At 42.0% G+C, this 15,127-nt stretch overlaps 1 protein-coding gene across 1 annotated transcript in view; it reads right to left on the bottom strand.

Moving 5' to 3' along the window:
• The window catches only part of egfra (epidermal growth factor receptor a (erythroblastic leukemia viral (v-erb-b) oncogene homolog, avian)), a 382,880-nt gene extending 374,302 nt beyond the window's left edge, over positions 1-8,578 (bottom strand). Inside the window, exon 1 of the mRNA XM_068011578.1 lies at positions 8,328-8,578. Coding sequence (XP_067867679.1) covers positions 8,328-8,415 — 88 coding nt within the window. The 5' untranslated portion in view covers positions 8,416-8,578. The remainder of the gene's footprint in view (positions 1-8,327) is intronic.
• Positions 8,579-15,127: the final 6,549 nt, after the last annotated feature.

Here is a 15,127-nt window from a genome sequence, read left to right as displayed (position 1 = left end):
AAGTCCAAAAAGTATACTAACATTAGAGTCACTTACCAGAAGCGGTGGTAGAGTGCATCCAACCCAGCCCGACCCGAGCCGAGCCCGAATGCTGGACCTGGAAGAGCGACCTGATCCAACATCGGGTCCCATCGGGTTCAGGTCAGGTAGCCATGCTCTAAAGGCCAGCTACCCGACCCGAACCCAACAGGACCTGACAACATGTGTCGGGGTCTGGTCACACTTCCGGGTCCGGCATTCGGGCTCGGGTTGGGTCGGGTCTGCTCGTATACACTCTATCACAACCCCAGGTAAGTGGCTCCAAGGTTAATTTAATTTTTGGAATAGAAGGGCAGTTTTGTTACAGTTATTTTAAGCTTGTGCAGATCAGCAACAAGGTGAAAAATGGAAGGTAGGTTAACTGATGGTCGGATCGGGCGTGGGATAAAATGGAAGGACTCGGGCCGGGTCGGGCTCGGATGTGGTTCTGTCGAGCTCGGGTCGGGTTTCATTTGCAGATCTGAGACGGCTTTTACTGTGCTCTACTTGGTGGTAATTTGCAGCTTTGAAAAGCTGAAAATTACAGTGTTAAAACTGAACTGTATAATAATGAATTGTGATAGCAATCTGTATTGACAAAAGATTGTGTGAATAACATTTCTGAGGGGTAACTGCCTCACTGAATCAGTGAATCTTTCATTACTATATTAAACAGTTCAAAATACTTAAACAACATATGCTAATAAAGCACAAATATCTAAAACAATGCATTTATTGAATTGCTTTGATAAAAAAAGCCTTTTTCTATTGCTGCTTGAAGTATATTTGATGTCTATTGAAAATGCAAAGCAAAATGGCACAAACCTAATTTTACTGAAGACATACATTATCAACTATCATTAACAGTTCTGACTTAGCGCAAGATCCAGTTTTTATTTTACTAAAAAATTTGAGCAAAAAGGCTTCATCCCTTTTACAATTACTAATATACAGCACATTAACAGGCCATTTGGCCCAACTAATCTTTGCTGGTGTTTATACACCACATGAGGCTCCTCCCATTCCATCTGACTCATGTCAGCCTTTCAGCATATCTTTTTATTCCCTTTTTTTTGATGTACTTGTCTAGTATGCTTTTGAAAATACCTAAGCCATTTTTGCCTTATTCACTTCCTGTGGTAGTGAGTTCCACAGGATGAGCCTCAATGTTCAAAAAATATACTTTAAAGAATACATTCCATGTATCCAAGACCATAATAATTATATTCATCAAAAAAAAAGCTTGAATTATTTTCCAAGCCAAAAAAAATCCCCCAATCTCGAATAAACCTCTCAGAAAACTGAACGATGAGGATATTAAAGGTGGTAAATTGTCTGGAACTTGACTTTCTATTTAGTAGTTTTACATTCAATTTTCCTGCACTCACACTGAATGGAGTTCTATTGAAAGGTCATCAACCCTACTTTTCTCTATCCACAGATGCTGCTTGATCTGCTGAGTGTTCCCAGCACTTTCAGCTTTAATATTAGATTCCCAACAACTTCAGTATTTGCTCTTCTCTCCCTTCCCTCCCACTACTACATTAAATTAGTCTGCTGCTCAAAATTAAGGCGCATACACAAACAAGCATAAATTACTGATGTAGCATAGAGTATCATAAAGTTAAAAAGACATATGCTAAGCACATAACCTACTTCAAAACTACAACAATGTCTGAGTAGAGTGCTGGACTTATCATTAAAGCTTATTTCTAGCTAACCCATTTTGATAAAAGCTTGCCGCTGCAGTTAAAGAGCAGTTATCAGTTTGACCAAGAACTGATTTGTACTTCCCAACTCAGTCGTTGGTGATGCAGCACTCCGGGTGCATGTACCTACACGTCTTTAGGTTTTTCTTTACTGTTAAAAAGTCGACTTCTTCCTGAGAAAAATCAGATAACCCTCAGATCCCCTGACATAATTGCAGTTTGCTGCAGGTTCTGTAACAGTGTGATATGAAAATTGCCTTGAAACGATACAGGACTCATTTGTGTATACATCTAGCATTCAATACAACCGGAATCTGATAGCTACAAACCCTCAGTGTATGTATCTACTAAAAGTGTTTGAATAGATTTGCTAAACAGAGAAACATGCGCACATGGCTTTAAACAAAATTCTGCATCTGAAGCAATCCGAAAGTAACATCCATTTTCACAGATGACATAACTGGCTAGTTCAAGCATTAAGAATTCTACCCTATTACTGCTTGCTAAAGACACCTTGTAGATAATCCCTGCAGTAAAGTGTACAATGCACGTGAATGTAAATATGCTGCATATACTGTTAAAAATTAAGTCACCCTTTGAGATCAAATGTTTGAAACGCTGGAAATCCATTACATTTATGATGAAAGGAGGACTAATAAAATCTGCTTAGTTTGATTGCATTTAATCCGTAAGGTCCTTCTAAAGTGACAGTTAATCATATACCTCCATCCATGACCTTTACAATGACTAAACTTTTCACCCCTCTGTCAGTGTTACAGTACCTGCATCAAAAATATAAATGTAAAGAGAATTCTGTTTTCTTTCTGGAAAATCACCTCAAATGAAGGAAAATTAGGTAGGTGCACATGTTAGTTCATTTTGCAGATATACATTTATTCGGTGGGAACATTTAATGTAGTGCTGTGTTAAACTTAATTTACCCAGCTTTGTGCACAAGCACATTGTGTGCACTGAAGCAGGGACAGCTAACATAAAAGGGAATCCCAAAGTCTTCTATAGGCATATAAATAATAAAAGGGTGGTAAAAGATGGAGTAGGGCTGCTTCGGGACCAAAAGAGGGATTTATGCTTGGAGGCAGAGGAAATAGCTGAGGTATTAAATGAATACTTTGCATCTGTCTTTAGCAAGGAAGAAGATGCTACCCAGGCCATGGTGAAAGAGGTAATTAATACGCTAGAAGAATTGAGAAGGAGGAAGTATTAGATAGGCTGTCTATACTTAAAGTTGATAAAGCACCAGGGCCGGATGAGATGCATCCAAGGATACTGAGGGAAGTGAGTGTGGAAATTGTGGAGGCACTGGTTATAATTTTTCAGACTTCCTTAGACTCAGGTGTGGTGCTCGAGGACTGGTGAACTGCAAATGTTACATCCTTGTTCAAAAAAGGATATAAAGACAAGTCCAGCAACTACACCAGTCAGTTTAACTTCAGTGGTGGGAAAACTTCTAGAAACAATAATTCGGGACAAAATTAATAGTCACATAGACAAATGCGGGTAAAATAAGGAAAGCCAACATTGATTTGTTAAGGGAAAATCCTGTTTAACTAATCTGCTGGAGTTTTTTGAAGAGGTACCCAAGAGGGTTGATGAAGGCAATGCTGTTGATGTGGTGTACATAGACTTCCAAAAGGCATTTGATACAGTGCCGCACAAAAGCCTTGTGAGCAAAGTTATAGCTGATGGAATAAAAGGGACAGTAGCAACATGAACACCAAATTCACTGAGTGACAGCAAACAGGGAGTAGTGGTTAATGGATGTTTTTTTTTCGGGCTAGAGGAAGGTTTGTAGTGGAGTTCCACGGGGGTCAGTGTTGGGACCTTGCTTTTCCTGATATATATGTTAGTGACCTAGACCTTGGTGTACAGGGCACAATTTCAAAATTTGCGGATGATATGAAACTTGGAAGCATTGTGAACTGTGAGGAGGATAGTGTAGAACTTCAAAAGGACATCAACAAGTTGGTGAAATGAGCAAACAAGAGGCACATGAAGTTCAATGCAGAGAAATGTGAAGTATTCATTTGAAAGGAAGAACATGGAGAGACAATATAAAATAAAGGGTACAATTCTAAAGGGGCAGAGGGACCTAGGTGTATATGTGCATAAGTTATTGAAGATGGCAGGACAGGTTGAGAGCATGGGTAATAAAGCGTACAGTATCCTGGGCTTTATCAATAGGGGCAAGAGTACAAGAGCAACGAGGTTATGTTGAACTTGTATAAGACACTTTCAGACTCAGCTGGAGTATTGCGTTCAGTTCTGGGTGCTGCACTTTAGGAAACATGTGAGGGCATTGGAGAGAGTACAGAAAGATTCACGAGAATGGTTCCAGGGATGAGGAACTTCATTTATGAAGATAGATTGGAGAAGTTAGAACTGTTTTCCTTGGAGAAGAAAAGGCTGAGAGGAGATTTGATAGAGGTATTCAAAATCATGAGGGATCTGGACAGAGTAGATATGGAGAAACTGTTCCCACTCATGAAAGGATCTAGAACGAGAGGGCACAGATTTAAGGTAATTGGCAAATGAAGCAAAAGCGGCACGAAGAAAAACTTTTTCACGCAGCGAGTGGTTAAGGTCTGGAACGCACTGCCTTTGGTGGAGGTAGGTTCAGTCGAGGCATTCAAAAGGGAAATAGACTGTTATCTGAAAATGAAGAATGTGCAAGGTTATGGGGAGAAGGTGGAGAAATGGCATTAGGTGAATTGCTCATTAGGAGAGCTGGTGCAGACATAACGGGCCGAAAGGCCTCCTCCTGCACTGTAATAATTCTGTGATTCTGTGAAGTTTAATATACTGCGCCAACCAAACATCGATGCAAATTAATAACATGTATTGACACCAAACTGGATGGTGTATTGGTCTTTTATCTCTGCACTAGGTTCAAATCCAGACCAGGCTGGTGGGATGAAAAACATTTGCTAGCCGTAAGGTCACTACCTTCAATGAGTTTGGACAGTTTTACAATCCAATGGGGCAGTACACAATTGACATAATTCAGCATTTAAGGTACTAATCTCACAATTTAATTCAGGGTGGAACGGATACAAATTGACAATGGGATAGAGCAAGTCAGTGATTTTACCCCGTATCCTCTAAAGTAGTCTGTGACGGTCTGAAGAGATCTAAATAAGAACACAAATGATGACTGTGGGAAAGAGAACATATGAACAGGAGAAGAAAGCCATTCAGCCCCTCAAGCCTATTCCACCAATCAATTAGATAATTGTTGATCTGCATCTTAACTCCATCTTCACACCTTGGTTCCGTAACCCTTAATAAACCCTTAATAAAACCCAAACAAAAATCTCAATTTTGAAATTTTCAATTGACCTAGCCTCAACAGCTCATTTTTGGGTTGGGGTGCAGGGGAAAGAGTTCCAGATTTTCACTATCCTTTGTATGAAAAAGTGCTTCTTGACATCATTCCTGAACAACCACATCTAATTTAAGGTTAATGCCCTCTTGTTCTGGACTCACCCGCCAGAGGAAATAGTTTCTTCTATATACTCTATCAAATGCTTTCATCATTGTTAACACCTCTATTACACCTGCTTTAATCTTTTACACTCAAAGGAATCCGAGACTAATCTATACAATCCACTGTAATAATTTAACCCTTTTAGCCCTGGAATAATTCTGAGAAGAGAGAAGGAAATAGTTTGGAAGTATATAGAAGTTACGTGTACTTATCTGAATTATTTTTCACACACTGAATTACTTGCAAGCTTTTAATGGATTTTAATACACTACAATCCTCAAGCAAAATTATTATTCCTGTAAATGTTAACAACCACAATGTTTTCCTTCATGTCGGTTGCAGCCTAAAAATAGTGTTTACCTCTTTTATTTTGAAGCAAATTGCTATGAGCTTATTGATATTATTGGGACAGACTAGTAGTTTTCAGTGTGCATCTAACAACCAAGGTGTTCGATATCAACATAGGGTTATGAATGAAAAGTATTTAAACTTTCTAGCACTATTATTTTCCTCATTCTGATCAGCACAGGGAAGAAAAGTAGCTCGTTTGGAAATGTCTGATTCACTGTTATGGAGCAACTCACAAAGCCACAACCTTATCCTTGTACTTCCTTCAAAATGGCACTTCCATGCACACAAAAAGGACAGTGGTGTTATCAGACTGGTATAGCAAAAAAACAGAAAATACTGGAAATACTCAACAGGTCAGGCAGAATCTGTGCAGAAAGAAAGAGAGTTAATGTTTCAATGACCTCCAGATGCTGCCTGACCTGCTGAGCATTTCTAGCATTTTCTGTTTTGATTTCCGATTTCCAGCACCCACAGTATTTTGCCTTTATTATAACAAACTGGGCTGGATTTTACCAAGCCCATGGAGTCATGCTCGGTGGCAAGGGGGCCGGAAGATGGTGGCAGCAGAATCCTGCTACACAGCTCAATGCCGGGAGGGCCCGGCCTGATCCTCCCAGTGATGGTGGGGCTCCGTGTTGCATCTACATATTTAAATCAATAAAATGAATACATTAACATAAACTTACCTTCAATCTTCTGGGCCCGCTGCGATCCTCAGTGCAGTGGCTGGCACTCCCGCGCCTTCAATTCTGCATCTGGGGAAAGCTGGCATGACACTGGTGGGGAGCGGGAAGGAGGTAAGATTTCCAGTGTGGGGCGGGGTCAAATAAATGTAATAGGTGTAGGGGACGGTGGGAAGGGGTGAACTTTAAACTTTGTGCAATCTGGGGTTGGGAGGTCAGATTTTAAAGGTGTTTTGGATGGGGTAGGCAAATAGTTAATGTAATGGTTACTGGGCATGGGAAAGGGGTGTTGGACATTTTTTGATAAATTTTGGGCAGGTGGTTCCCTTTAAAGATTTAAATATGCCGGCAGGGTTGGCTGCCTTTTAAAAATGGCGTCAGCGCCTGCGCACGTGATTTTGGGGGGGGGGGGGCCACTGGGCCGCCCCATCTATTTAAATGAGCCACCATGCGGAAGATTGCAGCGACTCTTTGGCGTGCGGCCCACACGTGCAGGCTGCCATTTTTTGAGTTCGCCACCGAAGGCAGCAGCGGGCTCTTGAAACCCAGCCCACTGCTTCCTTCAACCAATTTAAAGTAGACAATTCAAACTTTTAAACTAAGTGGAAGGACAGTATTCTAAAGAGAATGTCGCTCAGCAGTCAGATATGATGACAGGTCTTGAAACCAAAACTAAGTGCAACATGGTAAATCATTTTGCTCTTGATGCAGACCGCTCACAACTTCACCGTTTGTGACTTCGATAGTCAACTGCAACTCATGTTGATGAGATACCAGTGGACATTGGGTTGCGTTTAGAAGAACTCAGCATTACAGAGCTGTTACTCCAGATGTTGCCTGTCTAATTCCAGAGGGCATTCAGTTCTTCAGCTAACTTTTAAAATAATGTACAGAATGCTTCACTGTATGCAACTTCACTTCTTTCGTAGAATGCTAAAGCCTTGGAATATGATACAAGGTTATGCTGTTGTACAGGATTACAATTGTTGACGGATTACAAAATAAAGACAAAACAATTCACACATTCTAACAAGAAGGGATCAAAAGTTGCATTAGATGTCAGCTGTGGCTCCGCTAGTCGCACACACGCTTCTAAATCACAAGGTTCCTGCTCCAGAGCTCATGCACAAAAATCAAGGCTGATACTCCAGTGCAGTACCTCAGTGCTGAGGGAGCGCTGCACTGTCAGAGGTGCCGTCGTTCAAATTAGATGTGAGCAGGTGGGTGTAAAAGATCCCATGGCACTATTTCCAAGAGAAGGGGAGTTATCTCCAGTGTTCTAGCCAATATGTAACCATCAATCAACATCACAAAAACAGGTCATTATCACATTGCTCTTTGTAGGAGGTTGCTGTGTGCAAATTGGCTGCCATGTATCCTACATTACAACAGCGACTACACTTCATTGGCTGTGAAGTACTTTGAGACGTCCAGTGGTCGCGACAGGCACGATATAAATGCACGTCTTTTTTTGTAATGTGATTGCATTGCACACTCTTTACCTGCAATAATCCAAGGTTAGACCATGAGATCTTTTGCGCCTCAGAGCTGTGCTTTAAGTAACAGTGCACGCAATTATAAATTTAGATAAGAAAGCGAGAAAGGAAATGTCTGCGATCAACAATGTGTGTTTGTTTAGAGCAAAGCAAACTTTATGACTCTGTCCTTGCAGCAGAAACATCCTACGTCTCAACTTCTTAGAGTTTCTTATAGGTTAAAGTCCCTGAGCAAATGAAAGGAACCAAAAACTAGAGAGACATTCGGAGTTAGCTTATTTACCCAGATTGTCCAAACATTAAAAAGAAACCACCCCAGTTCTCCCGATGAGAAATAGGAATGACTGTAAGTGCCGGGAACACATCAACTCCCCGACAGACACCGGTTGGGAAAGGACAGAGACCGAGCACATTCCTGTACTCGGGAACCTCGCTCCTCCCTTTCCACAGCCCTTTCCTTCAGACCCTTTGCCCTGAAATGCTCATTCAAGGAGGTGTCTCGGAAGCAGAGGGGCGGGAACAGCAGTCACTGCTTTCAAAGTTTCTCTCTCCTTGTGGTTCTTACCTTCCCTGGACAGGGACTCGCTGCCCAGACTCAGGAAGATCAGGAGGTGGACGCCGCCGGGCAGCAGGAAGCACAACGAGCCGCTCATGGTTCAGCTGCTTCACTCTTGACGATAACCCATGTTGAGCACAGAGCAGAACAGGCAGCAGTTACACTAACTCTAACCAGTCCAGCGCCTGTGTCTCAGGATCTGCGCCTCCCTCCCCGTCTCTGCCCAAAGCCAGCACTCGGCCTGACGTCAACTCACTGGGAGGAGAAAGAGACAGAATACAGGTGAGACTGATACTCACTGGGTCCTACACTCCACATACGCACTTACTGAACCCTCCCCCAGGTTACTGTTAACACACTCAGTCTCAGTAACAGCTCATCAACAGAACGGGATATCTAAACCTCATACAGCAGCCTCATTCAGACATCTGTGCACACATATCCTATTAACCCTTCCATTACTTCAGGAGGTTAAGATGTGAGAACAGTAGAGATAGGATTCACAGCATGCACACATCTGTGCAGCAGTACATACAGATCTCGTCCTTTTCTCCTTTCTACTTTTGTGCTTCCAGCACTGACACAACTGACAGTGAGAGCTGACTCTGGCAATATACATATTTCTGTACAAGATGTCAACGTAAAAATGCTATTAATGACAGGATCTTGGAGAGAGAAGACAGAAGGCAAAGCTATGTCGGCATAGACTATTAACCAACCGAGTGGTATTAATGACAGCATCTTGTGGGTGAGAAGGTAAGAGTTTAACCAGATTTGACCCACCATACATGTATATGTCCACAAGTACACAACTAACCTTTCCAGCACTATTAGTGATCTCACCCTGCTTCAGAAAAGAGAGGCGTTTCGGACGAGAAAACGTACTTGAGTGAGATTGGTACTCACCAGGTCCTAACATTCATAAACAATTTAAGCAATCCAAGTGTAAGGCTTCTCTCTAGTGGGAAGACGAACAATGAGAGAGGACAAGACAATCCGCACAGACTGGGACTGAAGGTTTACACTGTTAACTCTGCGAGTACTGATTACCCCTTTTCAGCTTTCAAACAAAGTGAATATTTTCTCAAATGTAGGATTGACAAAAATAATAGTGCATATTTCTAAAGTTAACTCTTATGAAGTAGAATTGGAATAATGTGTAGGGGAATAGAAAATGCCCTTTCTCAATCGACTAAAATAACTGGAAGAAATGCAGTTTTTGATTAAGATATGAAATAAGATTTCAGTCTTCAAAAAGATAATATGAGGGAAAACATAAATCCATACTTCACCAGCATCAAATAATTGTTTCAGCTTATTGTGAGCGGGCAGTTCCTGTCATAATATTAGGACACAATAGAAATCCTGATTTTTCTCTCTCTGCATATGCCCAATAATGATTATTCTTGCAAAAAAAATCAAAGCTACACCAGCCACAGCTACATATGATACATTTGAATATTCCTAATCAGTAGGGTTCACAAAAATGCTTATTTTCTCTGTGTTTGGTCTAAGCTCGTGCCATTGTGAGAATCAATCTTAAATAATTGCACTTTACTGAATATCTGTTTTAGATATAAACTTTCAAGTGTCTGAAAATGATTACATTTTCAGAACAGCATTTGAAGAGAAATAGTGCTAAGTGTAAAGTATGAGAATATCAGACTTAGTTATTCTATTAACCCAGACCTGGAGAGTGTGCCTGATAGTTTTTGATTATAGTGGGCAATGCTTTGTGGCTGTTCAGCAGGCAGAGAAAATGCAAGTATATCAAATAGGGAAAGAAAGATATTGAAGGATAAGGATACTTGTTTTTATACTAATACAAGGAGCATTTGGTATAAAATTTTCTAATTCAATACATTATTATGGCCACATGGTGTAATGTGGGTGGTTCCCACTGTTCAACTCCCCACTTGACAGCAGCAAGTGTTTCATTATTAGGATTTAACCCTTTGGTGTTATATATTTTAAATAAATAGACAGTGACAGGTTTTCTTGTAGTTTTTAAAAAACAGAAAATCAATTGTTTATTGATCAATACTCCTTATCCCAAAACTGTCGCAACCACATCTACTCACGCTTTTGCTCGCTCATGCGCGTGTGCGCGCACACACACACGCACACAGAGTTAGAGGGCAAAAAGGTGACTTTGAATGGGGAGGATTGTGGCGATCAAGATAAACCTGGGGAATTCTTTTGGAAATCAAGCTCTCAATAGGTGCAGGCCTGACATGATTGTAGATTTCTCTCTTGATTGAAAGTTCAGTTGAAGACAGTGGGACACTTCTAGTTCACTGCTGTCTAATGTAGATGTAGGATTTTACAACAGGGTCCATTCCTTCTGGCTTGTTGGAACACAAGCTGCTAGATGTTGCTTCGCTCTCTCTCTCACTCTCTCTTTCTTTCTGGCTCTCTCTCTTTAGACTGTCTTTTTTAAGGTAAAGCTGAGTTACTTATCACCTCCTAGTAGGAGACATTTTCATCTCTTCGCCATGGTGATCGCAGAATGGCCCAGGACGTGGCTACTTCACACCTTCTTTGCTTCAGAAGAAGAAATTCAATTCTGGAATGTTTTAGGATGGGGTGCAATTGACACCTCTTAGCTTTGCAGATTTGTCCTTTATCTTTGTCAGACAGTTCGAATACACAAAGGCCAATTCCTTTTCTTCAGTGGCCATTTTGGACCATTGTTCATTTTTAAAAATAAAGGTTAATTTTTTTAAAAGACATTGTTAACTTTTCATAACTGCGCAGAGTTAGTCCATGGTTTGTATGATTGCGCATCCGGTGTGCATGACAACATGAAGCTGTGAAAAATAATGCCCATTAATGCCATTGCTGAAGCATAGGCCCCTACTGGAAGGTAGACAAGAGTGTAAGCTCAGAATATACAGGGTGTTTAGAAAAAATAGATATAGAAAGCAGAGTTCTGATATTAACACCCATCAATAACCTGTATATAACAGCAGGAGAGTAGACAGCAAAAGCAATTTGGTAGAAATTAGTAATATTAAATGTTAATAAGTGCTGCAAAAGTGAATCAACATACAACAACTTGCATTTATATAGCATCTTTAACATAATAAAACATCCCAAGAAACAGAACTATTACAAAAAAAGACACCAAGCCACATAAGGAGATATTAAGGCAGATGACAAAAAGCTTGGTCAAAAAGATAGGCTTTAAGTCTTAAAGGATGAAAGCCAGGTAGAGCGGCAGAGAGGTTTAAGGAGGGAATTCCAGAGCTTAGGGCCTAGGCAGCTGAAGGTGCGGCCACCAGTGGTGGAGCGATTAAATTCAGGGAAGCTCATGAGGCCCAAATTAGAGCGCAGATACCTTGGAAGGTATTGGATTATATAAGATCCTGGACGGTCTTGACAAGGTGGATATGGAAAGGACGTTTCCTCTTATGGGTGAGTCCAGAACTAGGGGGCACTGTTTTAAAATTAGGGGTCACCCTTTTAGGACAGAGATGAGGAGAAATTTTTTCTCTGAGAGGGTTGTGCGACTTTGGAACTCTCTGCCTCAGAAGGTGGTAACGACAGGGTTATTGAATAGTTTTAATGCGGGGGAGATAGATTCTTATTGGGCAAGGGAATGAAAGGTTTTTGGGGTAGATGGGAATGTGGAATTCAAGAGACAAACAGTTCAACCATGATCTGATTGAATGGCTGAGCAGGCTAGAGGGGCTGAACGGCTTACTTTTGCTCCTAATTCGAATGTTGTAGGGCTCGAAACTATTACAGAGATAGGGGTGAGGCCATTGAAGGATTTGAAAACAAGGATGAGAATTTTAAAATCAAGGTGTTGCTTAACCAGAGTCAGTGGAGGTCAGCAAACACAGGGGCAATGGGTAAACAGGATTTGGTGTGAGTGAAGACATGGGCAACAGAATTTTGGATGACCTCAGGTTTATGGCAGGTAGAATGTGGGAGGCTGTCCAAGAGTGCATTAGAATAGTAACAAAGGCATGGATGAGGGTTTCAGCAGCAGGAGAGCTGAGGCAGTGGAGAAGCCAGGGTGGTGTTGCAGAGGTGGATATAAGCAGTCTTAATGATGGCACAGATATATGGTTGAAAGCTAATCTCAAGGTCAAATATGCCACTGAGGTTGCAAACAGTTTTATTTGTTTATATTTAGAGATACAGCACTGAAACAGGCCCTTCAGCCCACTGAGTCTGTGCTGACCAACAACCATCCATTTATACTAATCCTACATTAATCCCATACTCCCTACCACATCCCCACCATTCTCCTACCACCTACCTACACTAGGGGCAATTTACACTGGCCAATTTACCTATCAACCTGCAAGTCTTTGGCTGTGGGAGGAAACCGGAGCACCCGGCAGAAACCCATGCGGTCACATGCAAACTCCACACAGGCAGTACCCAGAACTGAACCCGGGTCGCTGGAGCTATGAGGCTGCGGTGCTAACCACTGCACCACTCTACTACCCCAGAGAGAAGGCTGGAGTTGATGGTGAGGACTGAAGACAATGGCTTTAGTCTTCCCAATATTTAATTGGAGGAGATTTCTGCTCATCCAATACTGCATGTCAGTCAAGCAGGCTGACAATATAGAAACTGTGGCGAGATCGAGAGAAGTGATGGTGAGATCAAGCTGGGTGTTGTCAGTGCGCATATGGAAATCAGGTCGTGTTTTCAGATAATGTCGCCGAGGGGAATCATGTAGATGAGAAATAGGAAAATATGACTATTTTAACAACATGAAGCTTTTGCACAACTGCCTTACAAACAACCCTTCCCACCACTCCTTTCCCACTTCACATCATACACACTTCCCTTTACATTCATCACTCTCTCAGCCTCACTCAATCTTCCTGGATCTCCACCTCTCAACACATCCACTATAGGCAGAATCCCTGCTTGTCTCCACTTACCTGTGCAATACACATGAGCTCCTATCTCTTTTTCTTTTGCAGAAACACCCCATAATTCAAGAGAGAGAAGGAACAAGAAAGGGGAGGGGTTCTAGGCACCATTGCAATCCTTGAAGCAGAGAAGCACGCCCTAGAAAGCAGTGACCCAGGCTGAGCCATGAGCATCAGGGAATGTTGTGATGATCCTTGAGTTTTCAACATCACAGTACTAAAGTGACCACGTCAGGTATATCCGGAAAGGAGAGGTAAAAAAATTCAAAGAATGAATATTTCTTAACATACCATGCAAAACAAGTGCTACAGCAGATACTATATTAGATTTATAAAAAGATTTATAAATTAATAGTCCACAAGGGCTAGTCAGTAACTTGGAAATAAGTAAACATTAATGCTGGGTTTTAATCCAGCCTACCCAACATAAATGGGGCAGACAGATGGTAAAAATGGTGGTTGGGCAATTAGTGCTATCTTCCTGTTGCAGTTGCTTCCGCTGTTATTTTTGCAACAATTTGTTTGGCAGGAGTAAGACTTTACCACCACCCCCGCCCCCAGGCTTTTTGTTGCTTTATCACCTCAGAAATCTTTCTCTCATCATCAGAGGTACTATTGTTGTTAGTTTCTTCTGCATGGTGGAACTGTTGGAGGAAAGGAAGCAGCAATGGTTTCAACAACCATTAGTGTCTCTCAGAAGACACCAGTTGAGGAGTTCTGCTTGTAGAAAATTACTCAGCACAAAAGAGTAATGGGCCTAGATTCAATTTCTTGGATCTATCTGAAGAGAAATTTTTTTTTATTTCCAAAATATACTTTATTCATAAAAATCTGTAAAAAATACATTACCAAACAGTTTCAAACAGCACCAAGTCAAAAAATACAAACAGTGCAAAGGAGATCAGTTTCCTTCAATACAATCATGAGTTGCCTCACAACCCTTCCATTTCATTTGTCATGCCATATACATTTTTACATTTTACAGCAAACGAAAATTTTCCCGATACAGTTCGAGGGGTTTTCCATGGATCCAGCCCATCCGTTCAGCTTGGTGGGAGGACCTTACACAGTGGTCTTTCCCCATTGAGCCTTTGCTGCGGCTGCCCCAAGCTTTAGTACGTCCTTCAGCACGTAGTCCTGGACCTTGGAATGTGCCAGTCTGCAACATTTGGTCGTGGACAACTGTTTGTGCTGGAAGACCAGCAAGTTTCGGGCAGACCAAAGGGCATCTTTCACCGAATTGATAGTCCTCCAGCAGCAGTTGATGTTTATCTCGGTGTGCATCCCTGGGAACAGCCAGTAGAGCAGACTCCTGTGCTACAGAGCTGCTTGGGATGAACATCGAAAAAAAACCACTGCATCTCTTTCCACACCTGCTTTGCAAAGGCACATTCCAGAAGGAGGTGGGCAACCGTCCCTTCCCCACCACAGCCACCGCGAGGGCATTGTGCGGAGGGGGTGAGACTTCGGGCGTGCAGGAAGGATCTGACGGGGAGGGCTGTTCTCACCACCAGCCAAGCTACATCTTGGTGCTTGTTCGAAAGTTCTGTGATGAGGCATTCCGCCAAATGACTTTGGCTGTCTGCTCGGAGAACCATCCGACAGGATCCACTGTCTCCTTTTCCCGAGGGCCTTGAGGACGTTCCGTGCAGACCACTGCCTGATGAATCGGTGGTCAAAGGTGTTTTCCCGCAGAAACTGCCCCACGAAGGATAGGTGGTACGGCACAGTCCAACTGGATGGAGCGTTCCGCGGCAATGTGACCAGGCCCATCCTTCGCAACACCGGGGACAGATAGAACCTCAGCACGTAGTGACACTTGGAGTTTGCATACTGGAGGTCTACACACAGTTTGATGCAGCCGCACACGAAGGTAGTCATCAGGATGAGGGCCACGTTGGGTACATTTTT

Source organism: Heterodontus francisci, chromosome 2 (assembly GCF_036365525.1).
Source record: "Heterodontus francisci isolate sHetFra1 chromosome 2, sHetFra1.hap1, whole genome shotgun sequence".
NCBI lineage: Eukaryota > Metazoa > Chordata > Chondrichthyes > Heterodontiformes > Heterodontidae > Heterodontus > Heterodontus francisci.
The sequence above is the reverse complement of the archived record's forward strand: the minus strand, read 5'-3'. Positions and strand labels throughout refer to the sequence as shown.